Below are 24763 nucleotides of genomic sequence, written 5' to 3' on the forward strand. Positions count from 1 at the left end.
TTGATTTCTAAAATTGTTTTCATTATTTAAAATTGTTTTCATTATTTAAAATTGTTTTCATTATTTAAAATTGTTTTTGATTTTTAAAATTGTTTTAATTATTTAAAATTTGGTTTTAATTATTTAAAATTGTTTTAATTATTTAAAAAAATTTTTGATTTTTAAAATTGTTTTAATTATTTAAAATTTGGTTTTAATTATTTAAAATTGTTTTAATTATTTAAAAATTTTTTTTGATTTTTAAAATTGTTTTAATTATTTAAAATTTTGTTTGTTATTTTACAGACAAAAAATTGTTTTTTCTGAATGATTTTGTTTTCTGTTCAATTTTTAAAAATCATTTTTTTAGATGAGAAAAAGTTTCTTCAATTGTTTGTGTCCCTTTTTTTAAAATGATTCTGTTTATTTAACAATGTCTGATTAATTTTATTTTGAAATTTTGTTAAAATTTTTAGAAATAATCTTACAGACAAAAAAATTAGTTCTTGTCCAGATTCATCCCTATTTTAAAACGCAAAAACTAAAAAATCTGTATGAAGTACATACCCGTGACAGATTTATATTCCAAAAATCGCATAAATTGAAAGAAATTATTTTTTAAGCAATTTGTGGAGATATAGCTTAGTGGTAGAACATCAGACTACAGATTGAACGATCCCCTATTCAAGCACAAGTGTATCTCGCCATTTTATTTTAATTATTTCTTATTAATGAGTTCAATTTACGATAAAAGTAGAGGTACCATTTAAAATCGCTGCAAATCATTTGTTCGTTTGCATATTTTAAACTAAACATTAATCAGAAGTGACTTTTCCAGGGCATTCATCATCAGGCCCAAAAATCAGCTGACGTAATATTGTAAACAAACCCAGACAGAATTTGATAAACGACGTCCTCATCATTATTATTTATTTTTTTATTTTTGCAAATTATTCCTCGTAAAATATAATATTCAATACAAGATTGATTCTATAATAATACATATGCAATCTGCATAAATTAAAATATCATGTTTAAGCATAGAGTACGATCGGGCAACATCAAACATCCAGTCAGTATATGCATATTTTGAGTCAGACTTTTTTTTTAAAGGGGTGGGGGTATAATTCCCGTTTATGATGAAAAAAAGGGTTCACGGACTAAAAATAATTGAGAAATAATGCTTTGAACTTTTTTTTTCCCAATCAGCTGACATGATATTGTAAACAAACACAGATGGAATTTGATGAACGACATTATTATTACATTAGGGGAGAGAGAGAGAGACACTAATGTTATTGTAGCGAATTATTTACTTAGATTATTCTGCATTATTGGCGGTGTCTCATCTGCATAGCTTCCTGACATTTATTGAGTGGGTTTCTACCAGTATTTTGTTTAATTTTCGATTTTTGAGCGCTTATCAAGACTCCAAAGATGTGATCCTCTCATGTCAGCCATTTTTTTTTTTATTCTCACATAACACTGGACACTTGTTTTTTGAACTGATTAAACTCTTTAAAATAAGTTTAAACACTCAAAACTTATCCAGAACGGTAGAAGAGTAACTTATCTTGCCTTTGGTAGCATTTATTTGTTATATAATTGTTTTCTTGATCGCTGTTTCGTTTTGTTGTTTGAGATTGAAAACCTTAGTCTTCTCTCCGCTCGAAAATGTGATGTCATTTGTCATATCCGCATATTGTCCAATTCCTATTTTATCTATCATTTGATCTGCTGCCCCATCTTAAACTTATGTGACCCGTTTCTGAATATGATTCTCTTTGCAGATTAAGGTCATCTTGACATGTACTAAATGTGACCCATGTCAAAATTCAAACTAGATAACTTAATTGCTACTAACGTAGGATCCTCAATATGTGACACACTAGTCATCATTTATGGTAATTAGTTGAAGGATAAAAATTCAATTTTTTTTTTTTTTTACAGAGGGATCACCACATATCAAGGCCCAGAGGCCACTTGAGGATAAGGGTTTATGTAGTCATTGGGGCAGTTGCGTAATAATCGTTTATAGAAGTAATTTAGTATCATTTGATCATTTACAAGGACGGCTAGACAAGAACTTGTTTACGTTGGATTTTAAGATAATGATATTGTAGTCACTTGGAAAGCAGACCAAAGTTACACAGGCAGGCAGTTCTAGGAAAGAAGCTTTGTTGATGGAATCCATGTTTAGGTTAAGGCAATGATAGAGAGTGGGGTAATTTATTGATAGTGGTTTTGTGCTAGACAAGTGTTTTTTGTGAAGGATTGGTGAGGGACGACCTTAGATTGGAGCTCAGTCAAATACTTGTCATAAAAATAGTGAGAGAGCAGGGACATTTAACAGCCAAATTACAATTATTAATGTCAGCATTATTGTTTCATAGCCGTGTGTGTGTGTGTATATATATTATAGTGAATAAATGACAAAAAATATATTCTAAAATTCATGATGTTGACAATCTTATAATTTATTCCTTTAATTCAGCTGACATTTACAATTGTGGACAGTGTGTGTGTGTATATATATATATATATTTATTTTTATTATTATTTTTAAAACAGCAATCTACTGATATAATGATAAAAATACAGATATGATAATAATAAAAATAAGTAAAATGTTATATACGTCCAAATAAATTATGGGCGACTTTCTAGTAAATAAAAATGAGCTTTGAGGCAGAGCTACTATTTAACAGTATTTATCGTTTAAAAAAACAACAACAAATCTCTCTCTCTCTCTCTCTCTATATATATATATATATATATATATATATATATATATATATATATATATATATACATTCCTCTCATTATTGGACATTATATGGTTTGGATGATTTAAAATCTTTCACACTGTTTCAGCTGTAGTACTTTGATTTTTTATTTATTTATTTAATTGATAACAGTGTGGAGAGGAATAGCAAGATATTGCTTGCTTGTTTGCACATTGAATGTTCTATTCTGGTTATTGATATATGCACATGTTTACGTGTATATATCATTTCTTTGTTAGTTATGCATTTTCGGTCAATTTGATTTTTCTTTTTCTTTTTTTGTACTTCTTGCCATTTTGACATAGGGGGCTACTATCTGAGACCATGTCTGCCGGGTGGGTTCCCTCTCAATACACAGCACCAGTCTGTTGTATAATATGAATCATAAATGTAGCATAAGTCTATGCATAACACATATATACATAATTGTTCATCTTGTCTGTGTGTATGTATGTATGTATATATATATATATATATAGTAGAAATGGTAATTAATAAAAACCTGAAGAAAGTGCTCAATACTGTTGTAGAGCAAATATGCGTTTTGTTTTTTGTTACCGCTTTTCTGTTTAGTTACATTGTTTCAGCTACGCAACCGTTTTTTGACTGCCTTGTAGCCTCCTCAGACTTTACAGAAATGCTCGTTTATGGTGGAACGAAAGAATGAACGGTTCATTGTTTTCAACAAAACGCGTGTATATATATATATATGATGGCTGGAGAGGGCTCTGTAAGCCGTGGTCAAGGCAACATCTCTAGGAGAAGGAAAACCCTGATATAAAACCTGCAGCGACTGCTGCATTCAATGATGTTGCCTTATTTTTGGTTCAATGTGGCAGTTGCTCATTATAAAAGCTTCAAGCACAGGCATTACTTAATATGTAATGCATTACTTGATATGTAATGAAATACACATTTTACCATCAGTGTGTATCTCGATAATAAAAAGGCTGGCTGGAGCCGAAAACGGCAAATGGACACTCAATGAGGACTGATGTGGATATGGGCGTCAAAGGAAATAAAAGCTCTGGAACATCCATAGTCTGAACCGGCAGATGTTCGGTGCACCACAGCCTGGACCCTGATTATCAGCAGATGTGCAGGACTGTAGAAGGTTCATAGAAGTGACCGTCTGGCATGTGCTGCTGGTGGCGCTCATGTCTGCCTCATTTGAGCCAGAAATGTATTAAGTAATGACAATACTTGAGAACGAGTTTGCTGCCATCATATATATATATATATATATATATATATATATATATATATATATATATATATATATATATAACATATATCTATATATAAGACCTGGAGGTGTCTACGAATGATTTATATAATTAAATTATTATTTTTATTATTTAATCAGAATATTTCTGGGCATGAAGAGACTTATACAACGGTCGTTTCAAGAGTAATGCCTCCTATTTTTAAACTCAAAAGTTGAAATGTTAAGGGTGAGATGCTATTAAAATTAGCAAGCTTTGGTGCCACAGAAAATTTCAGAGTGCATATTTGCCAGCGATGTCATATGACAGGCATTTGAATACAAGGTATCTCCAATAAGTTTCCATACTTTAAATGTGTGGCATGACTGTACATTGCACCAGTATTGTCTGGTGCAATATGCCACCGTCATTTTTTGTGTGTATATACAGTGTTCATTAACCATGTAAAGAAACAACGACTATGTATCTTCAGTGGGTCAAACTGAACTCCCAACTTTACATGTATATATCAAAACCTATTTCTTTGTTTGTCATGCACAAAACATAAACAGGTCAGTTTTTTGCTAACTGTAAGTATTGTTGTAAACAAACAACGACTATATCTCTTGACATGTATGTATAAAATACATACATGTTCATCTTGTGTCTGCGTGTTTGTTTGTTACACATTTAACTACAGTTCACCAAACATAACAATGAACATACAAGAGACAGTTCTTTGGCACAAAGGGAGACATACCTTCGTCTACTGTTCCTTTTCTCCAGACTTGACTTATAAAATGCTGTGAATGTAGATAATTTCCTCCAAAGGAAACCCCAGACAACAGGTTATATTTTTACATATAACTTTATTTTCACGCTTCCCTTGGAGTTTGCAAGCATTTCTCTTTTGGTTTCTACATCTTGCTATAAATGTGTTTCTTCAAGCTTCTGGACTGCAAGAGACAAATTTCTTCAGATCTAATATCTTCAGTGGGTCAAACTGAACTCCCAACTTGTTTTTACGTGTATATATCAAAACCTATTTCTTTGTTTGTCATGCACTTTACATAAACAGGTCAATTTTTTGCTAACTGTAAGTATTGTTGTTTTGCTGAACTAAATTCCAATCCTTTATTATTATAATAACTATTTTATTGTTACAAATATTTTACCTGGTTAATATCTTATTGCAAATCTAAAATCTGCTATTGAAAATATTTTATATTTCCATAATATATCGCAGTGTCGTTTTTCCTAATTCATTTGCTCTCTCTGGTCGTCTGTCATTACTTGGGAGTTTTCTTACTGAGTATCTGGATTACTGGATATATTTTTGCTTGTTTCAGTATTGCTTGTCTCTCATTATTCAACATTATGCTGTTTGGATGGTTTTAATCGTCTTTGTTGTGGCCATTTTCATAATGTTTCAGTTGTAGTATTTTATTTTGATTTTTTTTTATATTTGTTTAATTAGTAATTGTGTAGAAAGGCATAACAGGATGATATGGCATGTTTGTTTGCACATTGAATGTTGCTTTTACTCTTTTTAAACATCTATAGTGCTATTCTGGAGCTTTTTTTTTAAATTCCTCATAAAGCATTTCCATCAGATAGAGAAAAGGTGTTGGAGCAAGCACACAACCTTGCTTTAGGCCACCTGTGATGAGAAAAAGATCTGATAGGCCAGTTTGATGTTGTACTCGACCCATCATTCTGATATGAAGGCCTTGGATAAGTGAGATGAATTTTATTCGACAACCAAAGCGTTCAAGCACTTGCCACATGACTGTCTTTGAGGTGGAGTCAAATAATTTTTCTGGATCATAGAATATCATGCCAAGAGCCTGTTGGCATTTTTTTCATTTATCCTGGACCTGTCTTGTGCAGAAGATCATATCAATGGTGCCCCTGTTCGGTCTGAATCCACACTGGCTTTCCGGAACAATGTCCTCCGACAAGATGAGGAGGCACTCAAGCAAGCTTTTAGCAAGAATTTTCCCTGTGATGGAAAAAAGATTTATTCTTCAGTAGTTCCCTCATGCACCTTTATCTCCTTTCTTAAAAATTAGTGAGCGAGGGGCACTCAGCATTGCCTGGTTATAAAAGAAAAGAAAAACTGGACTTGGGTGCCATCTTATCATGTTATTAAAAGAAAAAAAAAGGTGTGGTGGGTACACATAAGAAATTTGAGAATTTTAAAAGATAGAGAGAAAACATTATTAAAAAAACAAAAATAAATGCTGCATGCTGGGTGCGAACTTGCAAAAATTAAGTTTGTTAGTGAACACGTTATTGATCAGACCATGATGATAAAGATGTTACGACATCGCGAATTTAACTTTTTAAAATGAAACAACGAAATGACCGTTCGCTCATGCGTGATTAAGAAACAGCGTTGAAACCAGCATTTTTACCTGACCTCCCCCCTCCAAACTAAACATTTCTACATGAAATAATTGATGATTTCTAATTTTTCGATATTATGTGTCCGAGAGCTCTTTCTAACGATACCAGGTTCGTGCCTGTTCGATGTGGATGATAAAAGTTTTTAGTTGACATACAAACAAACAAACACGCAGACGACTAAGATTTATATAATAGAAGTGATATTAATTTACTCTTTTTTTTTTTTTCTTCTATTGATTTGTCGTAATGGTGTGAAGAGGCGTAATAAGAACTGGCACTGTAACTTGAAATCCATTCCGATAAAAAATTTCGCCGCTGATAGAAGTCTAAGCTGGCAGCTTAAAAAGACGGATGTTTTTTGTTCAACAGGAGTCTTTGGTTTTTGAACGTTGTCTCGTGCGCTTGTTAATTTATTGTCAGTTGCGAGAAAAAAAAAGAAGAAAAAGACTGCTGCTGCTATTTAAGGTGGATAAGCGAATATTTCGTCATGGGAAAGAATAAAATATTGTTCTGTCGTGAAAAATTTTGGCAAATCTTTTAGTGATTTTCTGGGAATCTTGACTCTAATAAGAACAATCGGGATGTGGACAACGATCTGAAACCCATAAATGACAATGTTTTTTGGTCCCCCGATAAATAACAAAGGAAGGATTGGACGTAGTGATTCACTCCCGTCCATCCGTTCATTTTGTCGCACTTTTCTCAATAACACCTTGGATTTTGAAAAAAAATTTGCGCAAACATTAGTCATGGTGAAAGTAAATTTTTCACTCGTGGAGGGGGACCCTGCATGTTCAGCCTTTTTTTTGGACTTTCTTCTGGGCTTTTTTTTTTTTTTTTGCCCCCAAACAAGGTTTATTGCCATTTTGACGTAAGAAGTTACTATTTGAAACTGGGTCTACAGGGGTTTATGTAAGACAATAAATAATGTCTGTTCACATTACATTTAAACTTCTGCATGTTAGCACTGTCAGGAAGTAGGAAACGGGGGAACTATTAGAAGAAAAGGCGTTTCGGTATCTGGGGACGTTTAGAATGAAGGGATGGGATTTTGCTGCTTGATGAGTATGTACGTAGAGGGGTCACTAGTGCAATACGTTTGTTAGCGCACATTCCAATAAAGTACTTGTAAAACATGCACAGTGATGCGATGATGGGTCAGGGGTTGGAGCTTGGTTGATAGTGTGGGATATATTAGATCGGAGACTCTTTCTTGGACCCTAAGAGGGAGAGACTAGTAGCAGATGCATTAGCCTAGATGTGGCAGCAATAGTCCATGCATGGGTGAATGGTGGTGTGGTAGAGATTCATGTAAGGTGTGAGTAATTTTCTAGCATGGTGGAGGGAACCCACTTTCTTTGCAGCAGCCTTTGCAATGTCCTCAACATCTTGAATTGAGAAGAAATAAATCCAAAATTTCTGCTAACCCGCATGAAGTCTTTGGGTAATTGTATTGTAGGATGGATGCTTGTTATTAAGCTATTATATCTGAAAGTGAAGGGGTGGAATCGATGTTACTTTATTATAGACTAGCAGGCCACCCGGCATTGCCTAGTCGTAAGATAAGCTTAAATATGACCTTTTAATTCATGCAGATTATTTATTATTAAAGAAACCATTCTCTATTGAGTATGAGTATGTTTTTTTTTCTAAACAATTCACTTCTTGTAAATGAAAAAAAAAAAGTACTGGGGCTGAAATTAAAACCAAAACCTAAAGACAGTGAGTAAAGTACAATAACCATTAGGCCAGCTTGACACAATCTTTAATCCTACCAGATCGAATTACTGATATACCGGTAATTTTCAAAAAATGCTATATACCGAGTTACTGCTAAACTGGTATTTTTCCAACCACGTGTTTTTATGTTGTCGGGGAGTTAAAAATAGCTGGCCAATCGCTGCTCAGCCTCATCTGACCACATCTGTGCTGTGTGCATGGAGAAACACCTGGGATACAACAGACAGCACCCTGGAGTATCTTACAAAAACAACCTCCAAAAGAAGGTGAAGACAAGGTTCTGGTGCACCTACTGCAGAAAGTACCTGTGCATCAAGGCGGGCTCCACCTGTTAGGCGGACTGACACATGAACGCTGGATATAGATGGTAGATGAAAGGCAAAAGAATACTAACGCATTTAAATTTTTTTCAGGCACAGGGGCAAATTAGGTTCAATAGCTCATGTCTGGCAATCTTTAAAAAGTGTTTTCAAACCTACTTATTTTTTCTCATAAGGAAGCTCTCATGCGAATGATTTGCAGCAGCCTTGGCAAGTCCTCAATGTATTTGTTCCAACTCGTGTTGCCTGTGAATGTTAAGCTAAGAAGTATTACTAGTCATGGCAACTGGTCGTTGAGAAGGTTTCTAATAAATGTTAAAGGAAAGCAGCTTAGACTTAGCAGCATTAAATGTTACCATCCATTTACATCCCTATTCTATTACAGATTCTCTAAGGTTTTTACTAAATTACAGATACTACGTCTCTTAAAAATCATAAAATAATAATATTGTCTATTACATTCCTGACTTGTTGAGATGAGGATTTATTGTTCATATCGTTTGGAATCTTCAAATTACTGTTCTCATCTGGAGTGTCATTTTCACAACGTTTTAACCAATGTAATCTCCAGCCGTCTTTGTGGCGCAGTAGTTAGCGTCTTTGGAAAAATCAATTGTAAAGTGACCTTTAGGTTGAACGTTCAATCCTCAGTGCGAGAGACCAAAAAATATAATTACAAATTACTTAGGACCTCTATCCAGTTATGGCTGAGAGCATGCTACCCCGTGAAGTAAAAGGGTTCCATTACAAAATTCTGTCCCGATTCCCAAGTTTGACAGAAATATGCCAGAGTTCAACAAGAAGAAGGTCAGGGGTTACATCGACTGAAACATTGTAAAAATGACACTCAAGATGAGAATAGTAGTTTGAAGAATCCAAATGATATGAATAATATTGTCTGTTGTTAATTTTGAATTCGATTTTGGTATTTTATATTTCAAACCATATAATTAGTATATTGGATTTTTTGTTTTTTCCTTAACATGAACAACAAGTTATAAGTTCTTTTCTACTTTTATTTTTTGACAGTTTTTATTGCATGCTTGTCCGTGTTGCACGTATTTAGTTAAAAAAAAATTTTTTTTTTTTTTGAAAAGCTGATTCTTTTTCTCTAGATTTTTTATATATAAAACTTGTTTTGTGTAGGCTGTGAAAGTCGATTCAACGGAAATGGACCAACGCCCGTTCCCTCCCCGCCTGGCACTCCAAAGAAGACACCGTCACGTAGCTCAAGTCCCAGCCAAAGTTCATGTAAGTCATTCTTCTAAAAGCATTTTTTATAATTTGGATTCTCACAATGTTTTGGCCGATTTAACCTCCGACCTTCTTCAGGAATCTGCGCGGAATTTCAAGCTTGAGAATCTTTCTGTCAAACTCTGGATTCTTTCTGGCAAACTCGAAAACTGAACGCCACCCTTTAATTTATTCCATGGGGTAGCATGCACGTGTTCCATCAGCCGTGACGGGATAGAAACAATTTTCAAATTTTTTTTCTTTTTTTTTGTGTTGCCTGCATTGAGAGTTGAACCAGGAGAGTGTAACTTTACAACTGAATTTTGGGTTCAATCCAGCACTCAAAAAAAGTACACTTGCAAATTACTTCTACTCAGGCCACTCTATCCCCATGAATTAAACGGTTCTATTCATAATTTCAGATGCAGATTCTTGAATGGGACAGAAAGATTCCCAGTTTTACGGAAAGATTACCGATTGCGACGGTAAAAGCTCCCAAGTTCGACAAGATATATCTGAGTCGAAGGTTGGAGGTTACATTGACGAAAATGTGGAAAAAATATTCCAGATGAGAACTGTAGTCGGTTGGTTGGTTGGTTGTTTTTGTTTTACGGCATATCAACCCTTTTCGGGTTATTTAACGCCGAATCCAAAGATTTTGAAGAAAATATTTTTAATAGAATATATTTGTTGTTTTCAAGTTGGTTTCTATTTAACCCATAGTTGGAACCCTAACAGGTACTACCACTCCGGGTCAGAGTGGACCTGAGAGCAATGGTAATTAAAGGGTGGCTCCACACTCCCCAAAGCCCGCAAGATGGGTCCTCACCACTGGATATAGTTTAAGGTCATATCCAGGACCAGAACTGTAGTCGGAAGAATCCAAACAATGCAAATAATCAATCCATATCTAAAAAATTCAGAAACCTGATACATTTTTTTTTTTTATTCAATATTCTTGAATATTAAATATTCTTGAATATTGAATATTCTTGAATATTCTTAAATATTCTTGAATATTCTTAAATATTCTTAAATATTCTTAAATATTCTTGAATATTCTTGAATATTCTTAAATATTCTTAAATATTCTTGAATATTCTTGAATATTCTTGAATATTCTTAAATATTCTTAAATATTCTTAAATATTCTTGAATATTCTTAAATATTCTTGAATATTCTTAAATATTCTTGAATATTCTTAAATATTCTTAAATATTCTTAAATATTCTTGAATATTCTTGAATATTCTTGAATATTCTTAAATATTCTTAAATATTCTTGAATATTCTTAAATATTCTTGAATATTCTTAAATATTCTTAAATATTCTTGAATATTCTTGAATATTCTTGAATATTCTTGAATATTCTTGAATATTCTTGAATATTCTTAAATATTCTTAAATATTCTTAAATATTCTTGAATCAAGCAATCGATGTATTGATTTTTTTTGTGGAGCCACGATTTGCATTTGCACACGTGTTTCTATGTCTATGCTGACGTTCTGCCTCGAAGCCTTTGTCTCTTTGACAGGCTGTAAAGACTTTCTAGCCTTTTAGGTCTGCACTGTCTGCAAAGTTTCAACCTCGTCCCCACGGACATGATGTTCATTCTTGTGTTTGTTATACAAATACGAGCAGAACCCGTGGAATTTCCACGGAATGAGAAATATATTTAATCAACATTTTTTAATAAAGCTGATATTTTTCTGGACAGTGTAAAAAAAAATTGTTTTTTTTTTTTATACAAAAACCAATAACATGCATCAAATATGAGTTTATTAACGTTTCTATGAGATAAATTAATAAATACGTTAAAATTAATATTGTGCTACATAGTTCAATACAACTAATAAAACCACATTGTAAGAGACAATCTTTAATCGAGCACCTCTTGGCATATAATTTTTTTTCCCCTATTTCTTTCAAATGTTCCTTTTTTTAATATAGTTTTGCTGAATTCTTTCTTTGGTGAAAAACCACTGCACTATAAAGTTATAAGTTCCTTTCTACTAACACCATTCCAAGATCAAAGTGTAGTATCTGTTCTTCAGATGCGGCACTTCCATTTCTGGTTCTCTTTCAGTGGAGGAGAAATCCTTCACGACTGAGGCAATTTTTATTTTTGTACCTGTTCTCCACGTTAAAAAACGACCCTGGTGTCTAACTCTGTCCCGTGGGGAGGCATTGTGAATAGGTACTAACACCATTAAAACAATGATCGTATATTATTATAGTGATATTTGAAAACGAGGCTACATCAAAGGAGTAATCTTGCCTTCGGGACAAGATCAAAGTGTAGTATCTGTTCTTCAGATGCTGCACTTCTATTTCTTGTTCTCTTTCGGTGGAGGAGAAATCCTTCACGACTGAGACAATTTTTATTTTTGTACCTTTTCTCCACGTTAAAAAACGACCCTGGTGTCTAACTCTGTCCCGTGGGGAGGCATAGTAAATAGGTACATCAAAGGAGGATAACTCTCATATTCTTATCCAGGGTTGCCAGATTGGCTTTTTTAAAGCCAAATTTAATGAATTTGGCCTTTTTCTTGAAGCAGTTTGGCCTTCAAGAATTGTATTTGACCTTTTTTTTTTTTTTTTTTTTTTTTTAAAACATAACAAATAGACTAAAAAAGGAACAAACAGAATATTATATAGATTGATTTTATTTTCTTTAAAATAAAAATAAATACAAGGACATTATGTAGGGAGTTGAGCAGCGAGATGTTTGTTTACATTATATTTAAATTTCTGCATGTTAGTCAGAGAAGCAGGAAACTGGGAGGAAATTTTAAAATCTAAGAGTTTGAGCAAAGAAACTATTGAAGTAAAAGGCTTTTTGGTATTTAGGGATCTCTACAGTGAAGAGGGTTAGGTTGCTGGTTGTCGGATTGGGAGGGGTGGTATGTCGGATTGGGAGGGGTGGTATGTCGAGAATGCAGAAGTGCTATGTGTTCATCGGAGCACACTCCATTAAAATATGTTGCACTTGTTCTCCCTCCAAGTACATATCCCCCCGACAAATCCGCTTAGCAATAAAATCTCACCTCTTCATTGTTGAGGTCCTTAAATGTCAAAAAGCTTTCCATTCTTTCCTCAAACAGCTAAACTTTGGAATTCCTTTCCTGCTACCTGCTTCCCTGGCTGTACTGATATGCAGAAGTTTAAATGTAATGTAAACCAACATCTTCTTAATCTTTCCTGGGCGTGGTCCCAAATAGTATCCCCTTATGTCCAAGTGGCGATGTGCCTTGTTAAGAGTGAACGTGAGTAAAAAAAAAAAAAAAAAAAAAAAAAGGCCCAACAGGTACAAGGGTGCAATATTCCAGTGATGGGACAGAAGTTGAGATTTAGTTGAACAAGTTCAGCCTATTTATTGCCATCCTGCATATATTTTTAGCTGACCTCATTAAACATTATACAATCGCAGATACGAGATACCTTCAATAAGTTCCAGACTTTTTTCATATGCGCTCTTTTATTGATAGTATATGCATTCAACTCTAGTCCCTTTCGAAGTAATCTCCTCCGGCTGCAATGCACTTGTATCGTTCCAACAACTTCTGGAAAGCCCCATAAAAGTCCTCTTGTATGAGCGTGTCAGTGAGCCTCGGCACAGCTGCTTTCATCTGCTCAGTTGTCTCATAACGCCAGCCTCTAAGGTTTTCCTTGAGCTTAGGGTTTAACTAAAAGTCACAGGAAGCAAGGTCTGGAATGGCGAGATTTGAAGTGATCAACTCGACCATCTCCTTGTTGTCATGACAACGTGTTTCTTTCTGATCTTCTCTAAGCACCCTTGGGACAAACTTTGCGCAAATCTTCCACATCTTCAGTTCCTTGTGAATAATTGTGTGTACAGTTCCCAAACTGCACGTATTGTCTCTATAGATGCATGGCAGTCCTTATGAAATTCTTTATTTTGCCAATCAACTCTGGTGTTCTGACTTCTTTACTCCTCCCACACCTCTCACTATCTCTTACAGACTCTTTGCCTTCCTTGAATCTCTTATGCCACTCAAAAAACTGATGCGCAATTCATGCAAGATGGTCCAAAAGCAGTCTGAAGCATTCCATACTTTTCTGTTACATATTTTTAAATTTTAAAACAGAATTTTATTGCATATTATTCTTCTAAAGTGTCCTCACGTACAGATTGCATTTTTGAAATTCACCAGCTGTGCCAATCAGGCTTTAGTAGGATGTGTTCCAATTCCTGCTGTAGCTGTTCATTCGAACCTGAAATCATAAATTGGTCACTCATTTCATATGTATTGCTATTGCAGTACACATTATGAGATAAGTGACCAATTTATATTCATTCATATCTTGTCGCTCCATCTCTTCAACCAGCGGCGTGCGGTTTCATTACCAACACTGAGGTCTTCGTCCGTGCAGTTGGGCCCCAGTGGGCAAGATGTTAAAATGTGCTCGATGGTCTGAACTTGGGCACCACAGGGGCATTCAGCAGTTGTAGAGTAACCCCACATGGGGGAGGTTGTCGCCAGTTCTTGCAACTTTTGCCCTTGCCCTATTCAGAGTGACCCACTCCGAGCGGGACAGGTGTGTGCCAGGTGGTAAGGTTTCACTGGGCTCTGGCAGTGCTATATTTGTAGACTGAGGGTCTACCTCTCTCCACATCTGCAGCCGGTAAGAGGATGTAGGAGTGTCCGGTAGTTCCTCCACTGTGGCAAAGCTTCGCTGGGACACAAGTCGTGTAGCCACCTCCGAGTAGCCATAGAGAGGGTGTCTGGGGTCTTCGATTTGTTTAGTACGCCCCTACAATGTAACGCTTTGAATAAACACACATAGTACATATTTATGTAATATTTATGTTTTAATAAAAGAGTAGAAAAAAACTTGACCAATTTATATTGCATTTTAAAGAGTCTACAACAAAAAGTCTGGAAGCTTATTGAATGCACTTCGTACATTATTATTTTTGGCAAGATTTATGTCCAGCGCTATGCATCCTTTCTGCAATAAGTCCATTTTTATTATTCGTTAAAGGCTCCTCGAGGCATGGGTCTCCAGTCCGAATTGCTACCAAAGCCGACGCTGTAAAAAAAGATGTAAAGGAAATGATTGTGGCGGCCAAGGACGAATCTCCGCCTCCCCCAGTACCTGTTAGTGCTTTCGCTCAGCGAGCCTTGCGTGGCAACCTTCCCAGAGAACCCAGTATGGAAAGGGATACTTCAGACGGTTCCATCTCGGAGAATTCACGTCAAGTTTCTCCCGCCAGATCCAGGTAAAACATTTTTTTTTCTACTTTATTTAAAAACTGGGTGCCTGTGCAGTTTACAGACCATGCTATTTTTTTTTTTTTTTTTTTTTTTTTTGGATAGGATTTTCGAGTTAAATTTGAGTTTCACGGTATTTTCTATTTATAAAATTGTTAGGTGAAAATAAAGAATATAGCAGTTTAATAATCAAACAAAAATTTAACGAACGATTTGCGCATGCCATTTCCAGTGTGTGTAGTTTTGCTAGTAAGTGATCAAAAGACAATTAACAAAACAGTCTTTTTACATACATGCGCGGTTGCAGGTCTTTCATTTTTTTTTTTTCATCGTCACTTTTCCATGTGTGGAGTGTGATTCTCTTGCCTTTGTTGATGTTTAACTCATGACAAATTTATCTCCTGCATGGAAACATAATGGAGACTTCTTAACTTTCAAAGGTTTTATGTTGCGCAGTCGATTTTTCGTCAGCCAGAGAAAACTCCTAACACTTCTGTTTTTGTATGAAAATATAAAAAAAATTATTTTCTTTTTCTTTATTGCCTAATGTGCATGCGCTCAGCTAGAGAGGAGATTGGTGGATGGAGCCATGCTTGTGCAATGTTGATTGCTGGCTGACTGTAGGCTTCTCTTTCTATTTGCCTTTTTCTCTGGGCTATATATGTGACCTGCTCCTCCGCAGGCGCACTTCACCTCAATAACTGCATGTCTCAAACAGCTGGCATCCTGATGCTATCGTTCAGTGTGTTTGCTACCAGCTGTCGTGCATGCATTTGCACGTGTGCAGCTTCAACATTCGACATCTAGAATGGTTGTTCATGTCAGTTGACACCTGCATTACTAACGCATTTGTGTCTTGGAAGCAACTCCTGCCTCAATCACACTAGCTGCACTGAGTCTATCTCCGTTTGCTGCCATTTTGAAATTAAAATATTTCAGATTTGCATTAAATTTTACATGTACTCATTAGATACCAATGAAGCACAATTTCATGAATTTCAATTTTTTTCTTAAGACCCTTTAAGCTTAAGCCTTAAAGTTTAGACAGTTTTTAAAATCAAAACTATGTTATGGATTTTGATCAAAATTCATACTAGTTGACATAATCTCTACTTACACTAATATATAACAGTAAGGGTCACTGTTTATCATGGCTCAAAAGATTAATGTGTCCCCCAATATATAACATTTATTTATAGAATGGTTGTTCACGAGAAGAGAAACCAATACCCAATTCTCATTATTTCTTTTTTTTTTTTTTTTTAACTTAATCTTAAAATGGTCGACACACTGGCAGAGTCTGGAGACAATATTCACTTAGATTCTCTGTACATTTTCAAATGCATGTTGCATCCCTCAGTTCCCTACTTTGATTGACTAAAAACTCTGTTCTGTGCTCCGAACATGATGTAATTTGCCATATCATTCGACACCTGCATTTCTAGCGCATTTATGTCTTGGAAGCTAACCTTTCAACCTTCGCCTCAATCTTGCTAGCTGCACTGAGTCTATTTCTGTTTGTCGCCAGGTTATCATGACATATAATAATGTGTCTCTTTCCAAAATTTATACTAGTTAACATACTCGCTACTTACTGGCGCATATAACACAGAATAGTTAAAAAGCACCCTCTCCCTATGTTAAGAATGACTTTCTAAATCAGTGGTTCCCAAGTTTTTTCTACATGACAATGCTAACCAATGTTCATTCTGATGAGAATTTCGAAATATAAAATGTTTAAACGGACGATTTATTACATATACTTTTTAAAAAAATTTATTTATTTATTTTTTTTTTATGTTTATAGTTCAAAATAGACTTTGTAGCCTAGTGGCGGATGCCCTATTCTCTTCCCTGCAACCTCTTTCTCACAGAAGAGACGTTGTGAGCCTGTCTCTAATCTACTGTTATTTTTGTAGCAAGTGCTCATCTGAGCTTCAATCTATGGTCCCCCTCGCCAAACTTTCACGAAAAACACTCTTCTAGATGAAACCACTAGCAATAATTTCCTCTTTATCTGTGCCTAAACCTAAATGTAGATTGTATGGATGACACTTCTTTCTTAGAACTGTATGCCTGTGGAACTCTCTTTCATTTTCCTGCTTTCCAGCTGACTATAATATGGTCATCTTCAAGTCCAATGTAAACAAGTTCTTGATGAGCCGTTCCCCTTAAGTAATCCAATTTACCAAATTTCCACTACTAACGATTACTATGACATTGTCCCATTAACTACTGCACACTCATTAACTCTTATCCTCGAGTGGCTTCCAGATAAGTGGTGACTCCCATGTAAAAAAAAAAAAAAAGCATTGAAATCACATAAGTAATAATGTGAGTTAATATTTATAAACAACTCCAGTTCTAACTATAACATTGACTGCCATATCAGCCAGCTCTCGATCCGCAGCATCAGACACAGCCGAGGCTCTCGATCCGCGGCACCAGACACAGCCGGGGCTCTCGATCCGCGGCACCAGACACAGCCGGGGCTCTTGATCCGCGGCACCAGACACAGCCGGGGCTCTCGATCCGCGGCACCAGACACAGCCGGGGCTCTTGATCCGCGGCACCAGACACAGCCGGGGCTCTTGATCCGCGGCACCAGACACAGCCGGGGCTCTCGATCCGCGGCACCAGACACAGCCGGGGCTCTCGATCCGCGGCACCAGACACAGCCGGGGCTCTCGATCCGCGGCACCAGACACAGCCGGGGCTCTCGATCCGCGGCACCAGACACAGCCGGGGCTCTCGATCCGCGGCACCAGACACAGCCGGGGCTCTCGATCCGCGGCACCAGACACAGCCGGGGCTCTTGATCTGCTAGCTTGCTTTAGAGAGGTCAAGCATAACTTCCCAATCGCCACGTGTCTTTTTCTTCTCTTTGTCATTTCCTTCTGATCTTTATGCCTGTATATGCATTCTATGACCTCACTCCCATGTCACAGCTTAAAATGCTGACTCGGCACGTAAGTTATCATTTAATAGTAAAGCCAGACTGCGTTACAGAACAATATGAAAGCTGTTTCCCACCTGTCACCTCTGCCTTGGCACACCAGTAATCATTGCACAGCACACAAATGTGGCATGGCATGGTGGTTGGGAACCACTGTTCTAAATAATGTTATTTCAGCATGGTCCATAAACTGCACAAGTACCAAAAAAAAGTGAGGATAGTTAAGAAATAGAAGTGGTTTTAAAACAATAGTTATATTATTACAAATAGTGTTTTAGAATTACATTTGTTACTTGTTGGAATACCCGTCTCTGGACGGGTACATAAAAGTGAAAATCGGAAAAGTTTTTCCTTTTTTTAATCAAAGAATTAATTGGATGTTTTTAAAATTTTCATGAAAAGCATGGTTCCATTTCAGATTTTTCCTTTTTTTTTTTTTTTCACTCACCGTCATGCCTGAGAAAGATTAACAAAATGTTGGCTTACATTTTAAATTTCTGCATATCAGTACAGTCAAGGAAGCAAGTAGCAGGAAGGGAATTCCAAAGTCTAGCTGTTGAAGGAAGAAACTATTAGAGGAGAAAGCTTTCTGGCATTTAAGGATCTCAACAGTAAAGGGCTGTGATTTTGTGGCGCTAAGCAGATTTGTCGATAATACGTACATTAAATATTATTAAATGAATGTTAAATATTACTGGAACCAAATAATTCAAATAACAAAAAAAAAAATGATTTTTTTTAATAAATTTAATTATTTTAATGTGCAATTATTTATATCGGTTTGTAACCGTCTAAATTAAACAAGGTGTACAAGAGAAAAAACATTCCACTGATGGCGACCCATGGCTACAAATTTCAAACAGTGGCATCTAGGTAAGCTAATTCAGTGTTGGCATAAAATCTAATGTCTTTTCTGTAATCCAACCATATTTGGGCAGATGAACATCAGTCTATGCATGACTTGTCCACCAAGTTTTAATCATAAATATCCAACAGTCTTTGTTTTATCACCATTTAGTGATTTACTCTGAATGTGCACTTTTACTTAGCTGTGATGGTCAGATGATCATCTCGAGTCCAAGGATTGTTTTGGTAGAGAATATCTTTGATATAATCCCATAGACAAAAATCTTTGACGTTAACGTCCAATGATTGTGAAGCCCATTCAGGATTAGATCTCCTACTGATGAGATAAGTGCCTCCCACATAAAACGAAACAGTAATAAAATAAAGACTGTTGGACATTCTTTACTGAACTTGGTGGACAAGTCAGGCATAAACTGGAGTTTTCTTTTTTTTGTACCAAATATGGTTGTGTTCTACAAATAGTCTTTAGATTGCTTAGATAGAGATTATCTTTAAGATAATCTTAGAGATAAAAATTGGAATGTTTATGACCCAGTGAGTATGAAACTCATTCAGGATCACACCTGCTACTGATGAGACGATCACTAAAGTGCCCCCACATTGTTGAATGGCAATAAAACAAAGACGGTACTGGTGCATATTGTGAACCAGGCGTATCTCAGCGTTTGCTCGGCTTTGGCCGAAACATGACGTCAACAGCCAGATTATGCCAAGCGTCATCGATTTGGTGTTTTTTTTTTTTTTTTCTTTTTCGTTTTATTCATTTTTTTTTTTTTGTCAAGAAAAGGTTAGAAAAAGCAAAAGTTAATTTGGGGGTGGGGGGGGCAAATAATTTTAGACAAATGTTTTAAAAAGAAAAAAGGTTCAAAGAAAAATATTTCTTTTTTTAATTTTTTTTTTTTTATAAAATTGTAATTCCGTGTGCCGTGTTGTGATTGGCTGATCGGTGTGTTGCATCAAACAGCAGCTAAACCCGAGCGGTTGCTTGGCAAAATCCGGCTGTTGACATCATGTTCCGGCCAAAACCGAGCAGACACTGAGATACGTCTGGTTCACAATATGCACCAGTATCACAAAGACTGTTGTGCATTCATGATTGAACCTTGGTGGGCAAGCCGGGCATAGACTGAAGTTTAGTTGTACCAAAGAACTTTAGAATTTTATTAATAATTTCATGAGTGACATTTTTTTTTTTCTGGTGGAGTCATCCTGTATTAGCTGCGATTCTAATAAGAAAATATAATCTCTTGTGATGGAGATGATTATGACAGCCTATTCAAGATCACACCTACTACTGATGAGACGATTACCAAAATGTCCCCATAAAGAGCAAGGCAATAAAACATACTATCACATACCTCTAACCCTAATTTTTTACTCCTAATGGAATTGTCGACTTTCTTGCTTGATTTAACCTTATGTGGAAAATCCCGTTTTAATGATCGTTTTACACAACCAATCCAGTATCGCTACGCATTACATCCATAGCAATGGCTGCGTAAAACATGGGATGTTTCAATGCCACATTTTGTAATAATATTCTACACTCATTTGAAAATGTATGGTTTTTTTTTGTTTTGTTTTTTTCGTATCTAACCCACTTACTGACAACTTAAAAACAAATTAACTTTTTTTTTTTTTTATGTTTTACTATTTTTCTCCTCTTCATGTTTGATTGCATGCACCTCCTTCAACCGTAAACTAAAAAAGGAAGGTGGGGTGGTGGTGGGGCAAAGCAATTATCAGACCCATCTTGAATGCGTTGCAATTAAGGTGATCCTTAACACAGGCCTGTGTAGCATAGCATATATTCTTTGACCTGGCATTTTTTTCTTTTTTAATTATTTTTTTTATTGTGTCTGTCATAGTCATAAGTAACATGTCTGAATATCGGATATAACAATTAGATTCTTTTTAAAAAATAGTTTTTGATGCTTTGCTTATTTAAAATTATACTTGATAAAAAAAAAATGGCTGAATATCGGATATAACAATTAGATTCTTTTTAAAAAATAGTTTTTGATGCTTTGCTTATTTAAAATTATACTTGATAAAAAAAAATGGCTGAATATCTGATATAACAATTAGATTCTTTTTAAAAAATAGTTTTTGATGCTTTGCTTATTTAAAATTATACTTGATAAAAAAAAAATGGCTGAATATCGGATATAACAATTAGATTCTTTTTAATAAATAGTTTTTGATGCTTTGCTTATTTAAAATTATACTTGATAAAAAAAAAATGGCTGAATATTAGATAACGAATGAATTCTTTTTAAAAAATAGTTTTTGGTGCTTTTTTAAAATTACACTTGATAAAGATTTTTCTGTATTTTATTTTCTTGTCTTTTTCATAATTATCTTATGCAAAAAATCTTTATCGTCTTTATCTTATGATAAAGACGTCATAGAATTATGTAAATTTATCCAGAAGTTTTTTTTTTATTTATTTTTTATTTATTTTTTTTTTTTAAGAAAATTAAATTTGACAATTTTTAGCAATCAAAGTTTTTATTATTCTGAATACAAACAAAATCTCTATAACTGAATTGAATTGTCGCCTTTGAATTTTGGGAAATTTTATTAATAATATTGTCGCTTCCAATCTCCTCCTTCCTCATTAAATTTAATTTTCTTAAAAAAAAAAAAAAAAAGTCTAAGCGATCCATTTATGTGAATTTTGGAATACGACATCTATGTTCTGCGATGAGTACATCATAAATATTTATTGTATTATTTTTTTTAATTAAGTGTAATTCTAAATAAGCACCTACTTTTTAAAAAACTTTTTAACTTTTTACTATCAAAATATTATTTCAAATAATTGGAGTTTGAACGCTAAATATGCTAAATGCAATAAATCCAGTTTGTTTAAATTGAGACATTAATCGCTAAAATGACGGACAATCAAGGACGTCAGTCGTATGTTTGCTAGGCCTTGTATAAGTATTGCCTTGATTGCAACTGATTTCATAGCATGAAGCTTTTAAAAGATGAACACGTGCCTTTTAATTCTTATTTTCGCATGTTTTTATTTTGTATTTAATTACTGCATCTTCATCTCTATTCTGCATCTTCATCATTTATTCAGCGTCATCAAAAACAAAAATTGAAGAAAATTGAATCCTATGATATTCCTCGGCGCAAATACTCAACATCCTTCCTAGACACAGGAGAAAAATTCAGGCTGGCTTCGATAGCCATATGTATTAATATTACATCTGATCAGCATAATATTGATGCAAGTGTCCCCCAGGGGGTCAATCCTGATAAATTCTGTGCAAATTTTAGAGTTTGAGAAAAAGATTCCCAGAGTTTGACAAGGTAGACCTGAAGAAGGCCGGAGGTTACATCGATCGAAACGTTGTGAAAAATAACGCTCAAGATGAGAACCGTAGTCCAATAATACAAATTATAAATCCTTGTCTTAAAAATTCAGAACCATAAGATATGGAGTTTTTATTTTTCACCCTTTTTCTTGGAGAGAATTGGCTCAGTAATAATAAATACAAAATCTCCGCGAATTTAAATGTATTTAAGTGTAGTTGATTTCTCATTATTCATAAGAAATTTAAAACCCAAGGTCTTATAGTTAAAAAAAAAAAAACAAAAAAAAAAAATTCCTCCCCAACCCTTAAAATCTTAGAAATAACCAATGTAGTACAAAAAACTAAGACATTTGAATGATTTTTTTTGTTTTGAGCGATACAACCCCCCCCCCAAACCAATATGGCCGCATCTTGTTAAATTCTATTTTGTAAAACTAATTGAAATAAAACAAGACAGCACTCCTTTTCACTGATGCTGTATTTTATACTAACTCTTAACTTTGATGTTTTTTCTCAGCTATGAAATACTCTATCTGTAGTTCTCCACAGTTCGTCTGTCTTAACGTAAACACTTATTTCTCTCGTATACAAATTAATATTTTTAACCATGGTTGGTATTGACGCATTCTTCTTTCGATTATATGCGTTTGAAAAAAAAACAACGTAAAATCATTTTTTTTCGCCTATGCACATTTTTTTTTTTTCATTGCATTCTGTAAATTGTTATGATTACCTTTCTTTTCAATCAATTTTTTTTTTTTTTAAATACTTTTGCTTTCACTGCGCGTCCCTTGATTAATTTAGTAAAATTAGAATTCTCGAAAGATGTTGGAAAAATGTGTTATGACTGTAATCATAAAAGCTCTTTTTTTTTTTTTTTTTTTTTTAGTCTATTTCTTGATTTTTATCATTTTCTTTTCATTTTTTTCTTTCATGGATTTTTTCTTTGTTATTTTCTGTGTGTGTTTTTTTTTCTGTTATTTTCTGATTTGTGTTTTTTCTTCTGTTTTGTTTTTTCTTGTTTTTTTGTTCTGCATATTTTTCTCTTTTTTCTTCTATTTTTTCTTCTGCTTTTTTTTTTTTTTCTTCTGCTTTTTTTCTTCTGCTTCTTTTTTCTATTTTTTCTTGTTTCTTTTTTCTATTTTTTCTTGTTTCTTTTTCTATTTTTTCTTGTTTCTTTTTCTATTTTTTCTTGTTTCTTTTTCTATTTTTTCTTGTTTCTTTTTCTATTTTTTCTTGTTTCTTTTTCTATTTTTTCTTGTTTCTTTTTTCTATTTTTTCTTGTTTCTTTTTCTATTTTTTCTTGTTTCTTTTTCTATTTTTTCTTGTTTCTTTTTCTATTTTTTCTTGTTTCTTTTTCTATTTTTTCTTGTTTCTTTTTTTCTATTTTTTCTATTTTTTCTTGTTTCTTTTTTCTTGTTTCTTTTTTCTTGTTTCTTTTTCTATTTTTTCTTGTTTCTTTTTTCTATTTTTTCTTGTTTCTTTTTCTATTTTTTCTTGTTTCTTTTTCTATTTTTTCTTGTTTCTTTTTCTATTTTTTCTTGTTTCTTTTTTTCTATTTTTTCTTGTTTCTTTTTTTCTATTTTTTCTTGTTTCTTTTTTCTATTTTTTCTTGTTTCTTTTCTCTTGTTTCTTTTTTCTTGTTTCTTTTTCTATTTTTTCTTGTTTCTTTTTTCTATTTTTTCTTGTTTCTTTTTTCTATTTTTTCTTGTTTCTTTTTTCTATTTTTTCTTGTTTCTTTTTCTATTTTTTCTTGTTTCTTTTTTCTATTTTATCTTGTTTCTTTTTTCTATTTTATCTTGTTTCTTTTTTTTCTATTTTTTCTTTCTTTTTTCTATTTTTTCTTGTTTCTTTTTTCTGTTTCCTTTTCTTTTTCTTCTTTCTTCTGCTTCTTCTGCTTCTTTTTTCTTCTGCTTCTTTTTTCTTCTGTTTTTCTTTTTCATAATCTTTATTTTTTCGTTTGTGTATTCATTATTTTTTACTTCTGTTTTTCCTTGTTTTTTTTTTTACATATTTTTTGTTTTCGTGTTTTTTCTGTTTTTTTTTATTTTTCTACTTTTACTTTCCTTTTTTTCCTTTTAGTTTTTCTTTATTTTTTGAGAGCCGATCAATTCAAAAAATTTTTTTTTCATATTCTTTTATTTGCTTGTCGTTTCGTTTGTTTTTCTGACTTCTTTTTGTTTTTTTAAATAAATTTTGAAAATCCGACCACTTAAAAAAAAAAAAGTACAAAAATTAACCCTCACACTAACCTAACGCCCTAACACGCTCACTTGCTGCTTTTAACCTTGCCTGGCACCATGTTTGTTTTTGTTGCAATTTGTGCCATGATTTCACCCAGTCTCGGACCTCCGCAAGCGCTGGCGCCGTGCTCCTTCTAAAACCATGTCTTTGTGCTTTTTGTGTCGTAGTAGGGGCCAGAGCAGTAGTCCGAGATCGAGCCCTGTCCAACAGCAGCAAAAACCTGGTGGAAGTAGTTTGGGCATAAGCCCCTCTACCTCAGGTTCAGCATCACCGCAGCCAGGTGGGATGCCTGTTGCCATTGCAGCGTCAGCGGCAGCAGCGGGAACAGCGACGGATGCAACTGCTTTGACAGCGGAAAATGCCATCAAGCCGGCCTTTAATATCGGCTCGGCTTCACCGAAGGAAGAAACAATCAGGTGAGCACGTGGATTTTGTCGTTTAGGAGTTAGGGTTAGT

General features: G+C 34.3%; 1 protein-coding gene across 1 annotated transcript in view; it reads left to right on the forward strand.

Annotated features, from left to right (window-relative positions):
- LOC145259046 (E3 ubiquitin-protein ligase MYCBP2-like) overlaps positions 1–24763 on the forward strand; it is a 563294-nt gene that overhangs the window by 384603 nt on the left and 153928 nt on the right. The window contains exons 56-58 of the mRNA XM_080116672.1: positions 9586–9690; positions 14682–14919; positions 24475–24723. Coding sequence (XP_079972798.1) covers positions 9586–9690; positions 14682–14919; positions 24475–24723 — 592 coding nt within the window. The remainder of the gene's footprint in view (positions 1–9585; positions 9691–14681; positions 14920–24474; positions 24724–24763) is intronic.

Source organism: Euprymna scolopes, chromosome 34, assembly GCF_053919585.1.
Source record: "Euprymna scolopes isolate OS-2025 chromosome 34, ASM5391958v1, whole genome shotgun sequence".
Lineage (NCBI taxonomy): Eukaryota > Metazoa > Mollusca > Cephalopoda > Sepiida > Sepiolidae > Euprymna > Euprymna scolopes.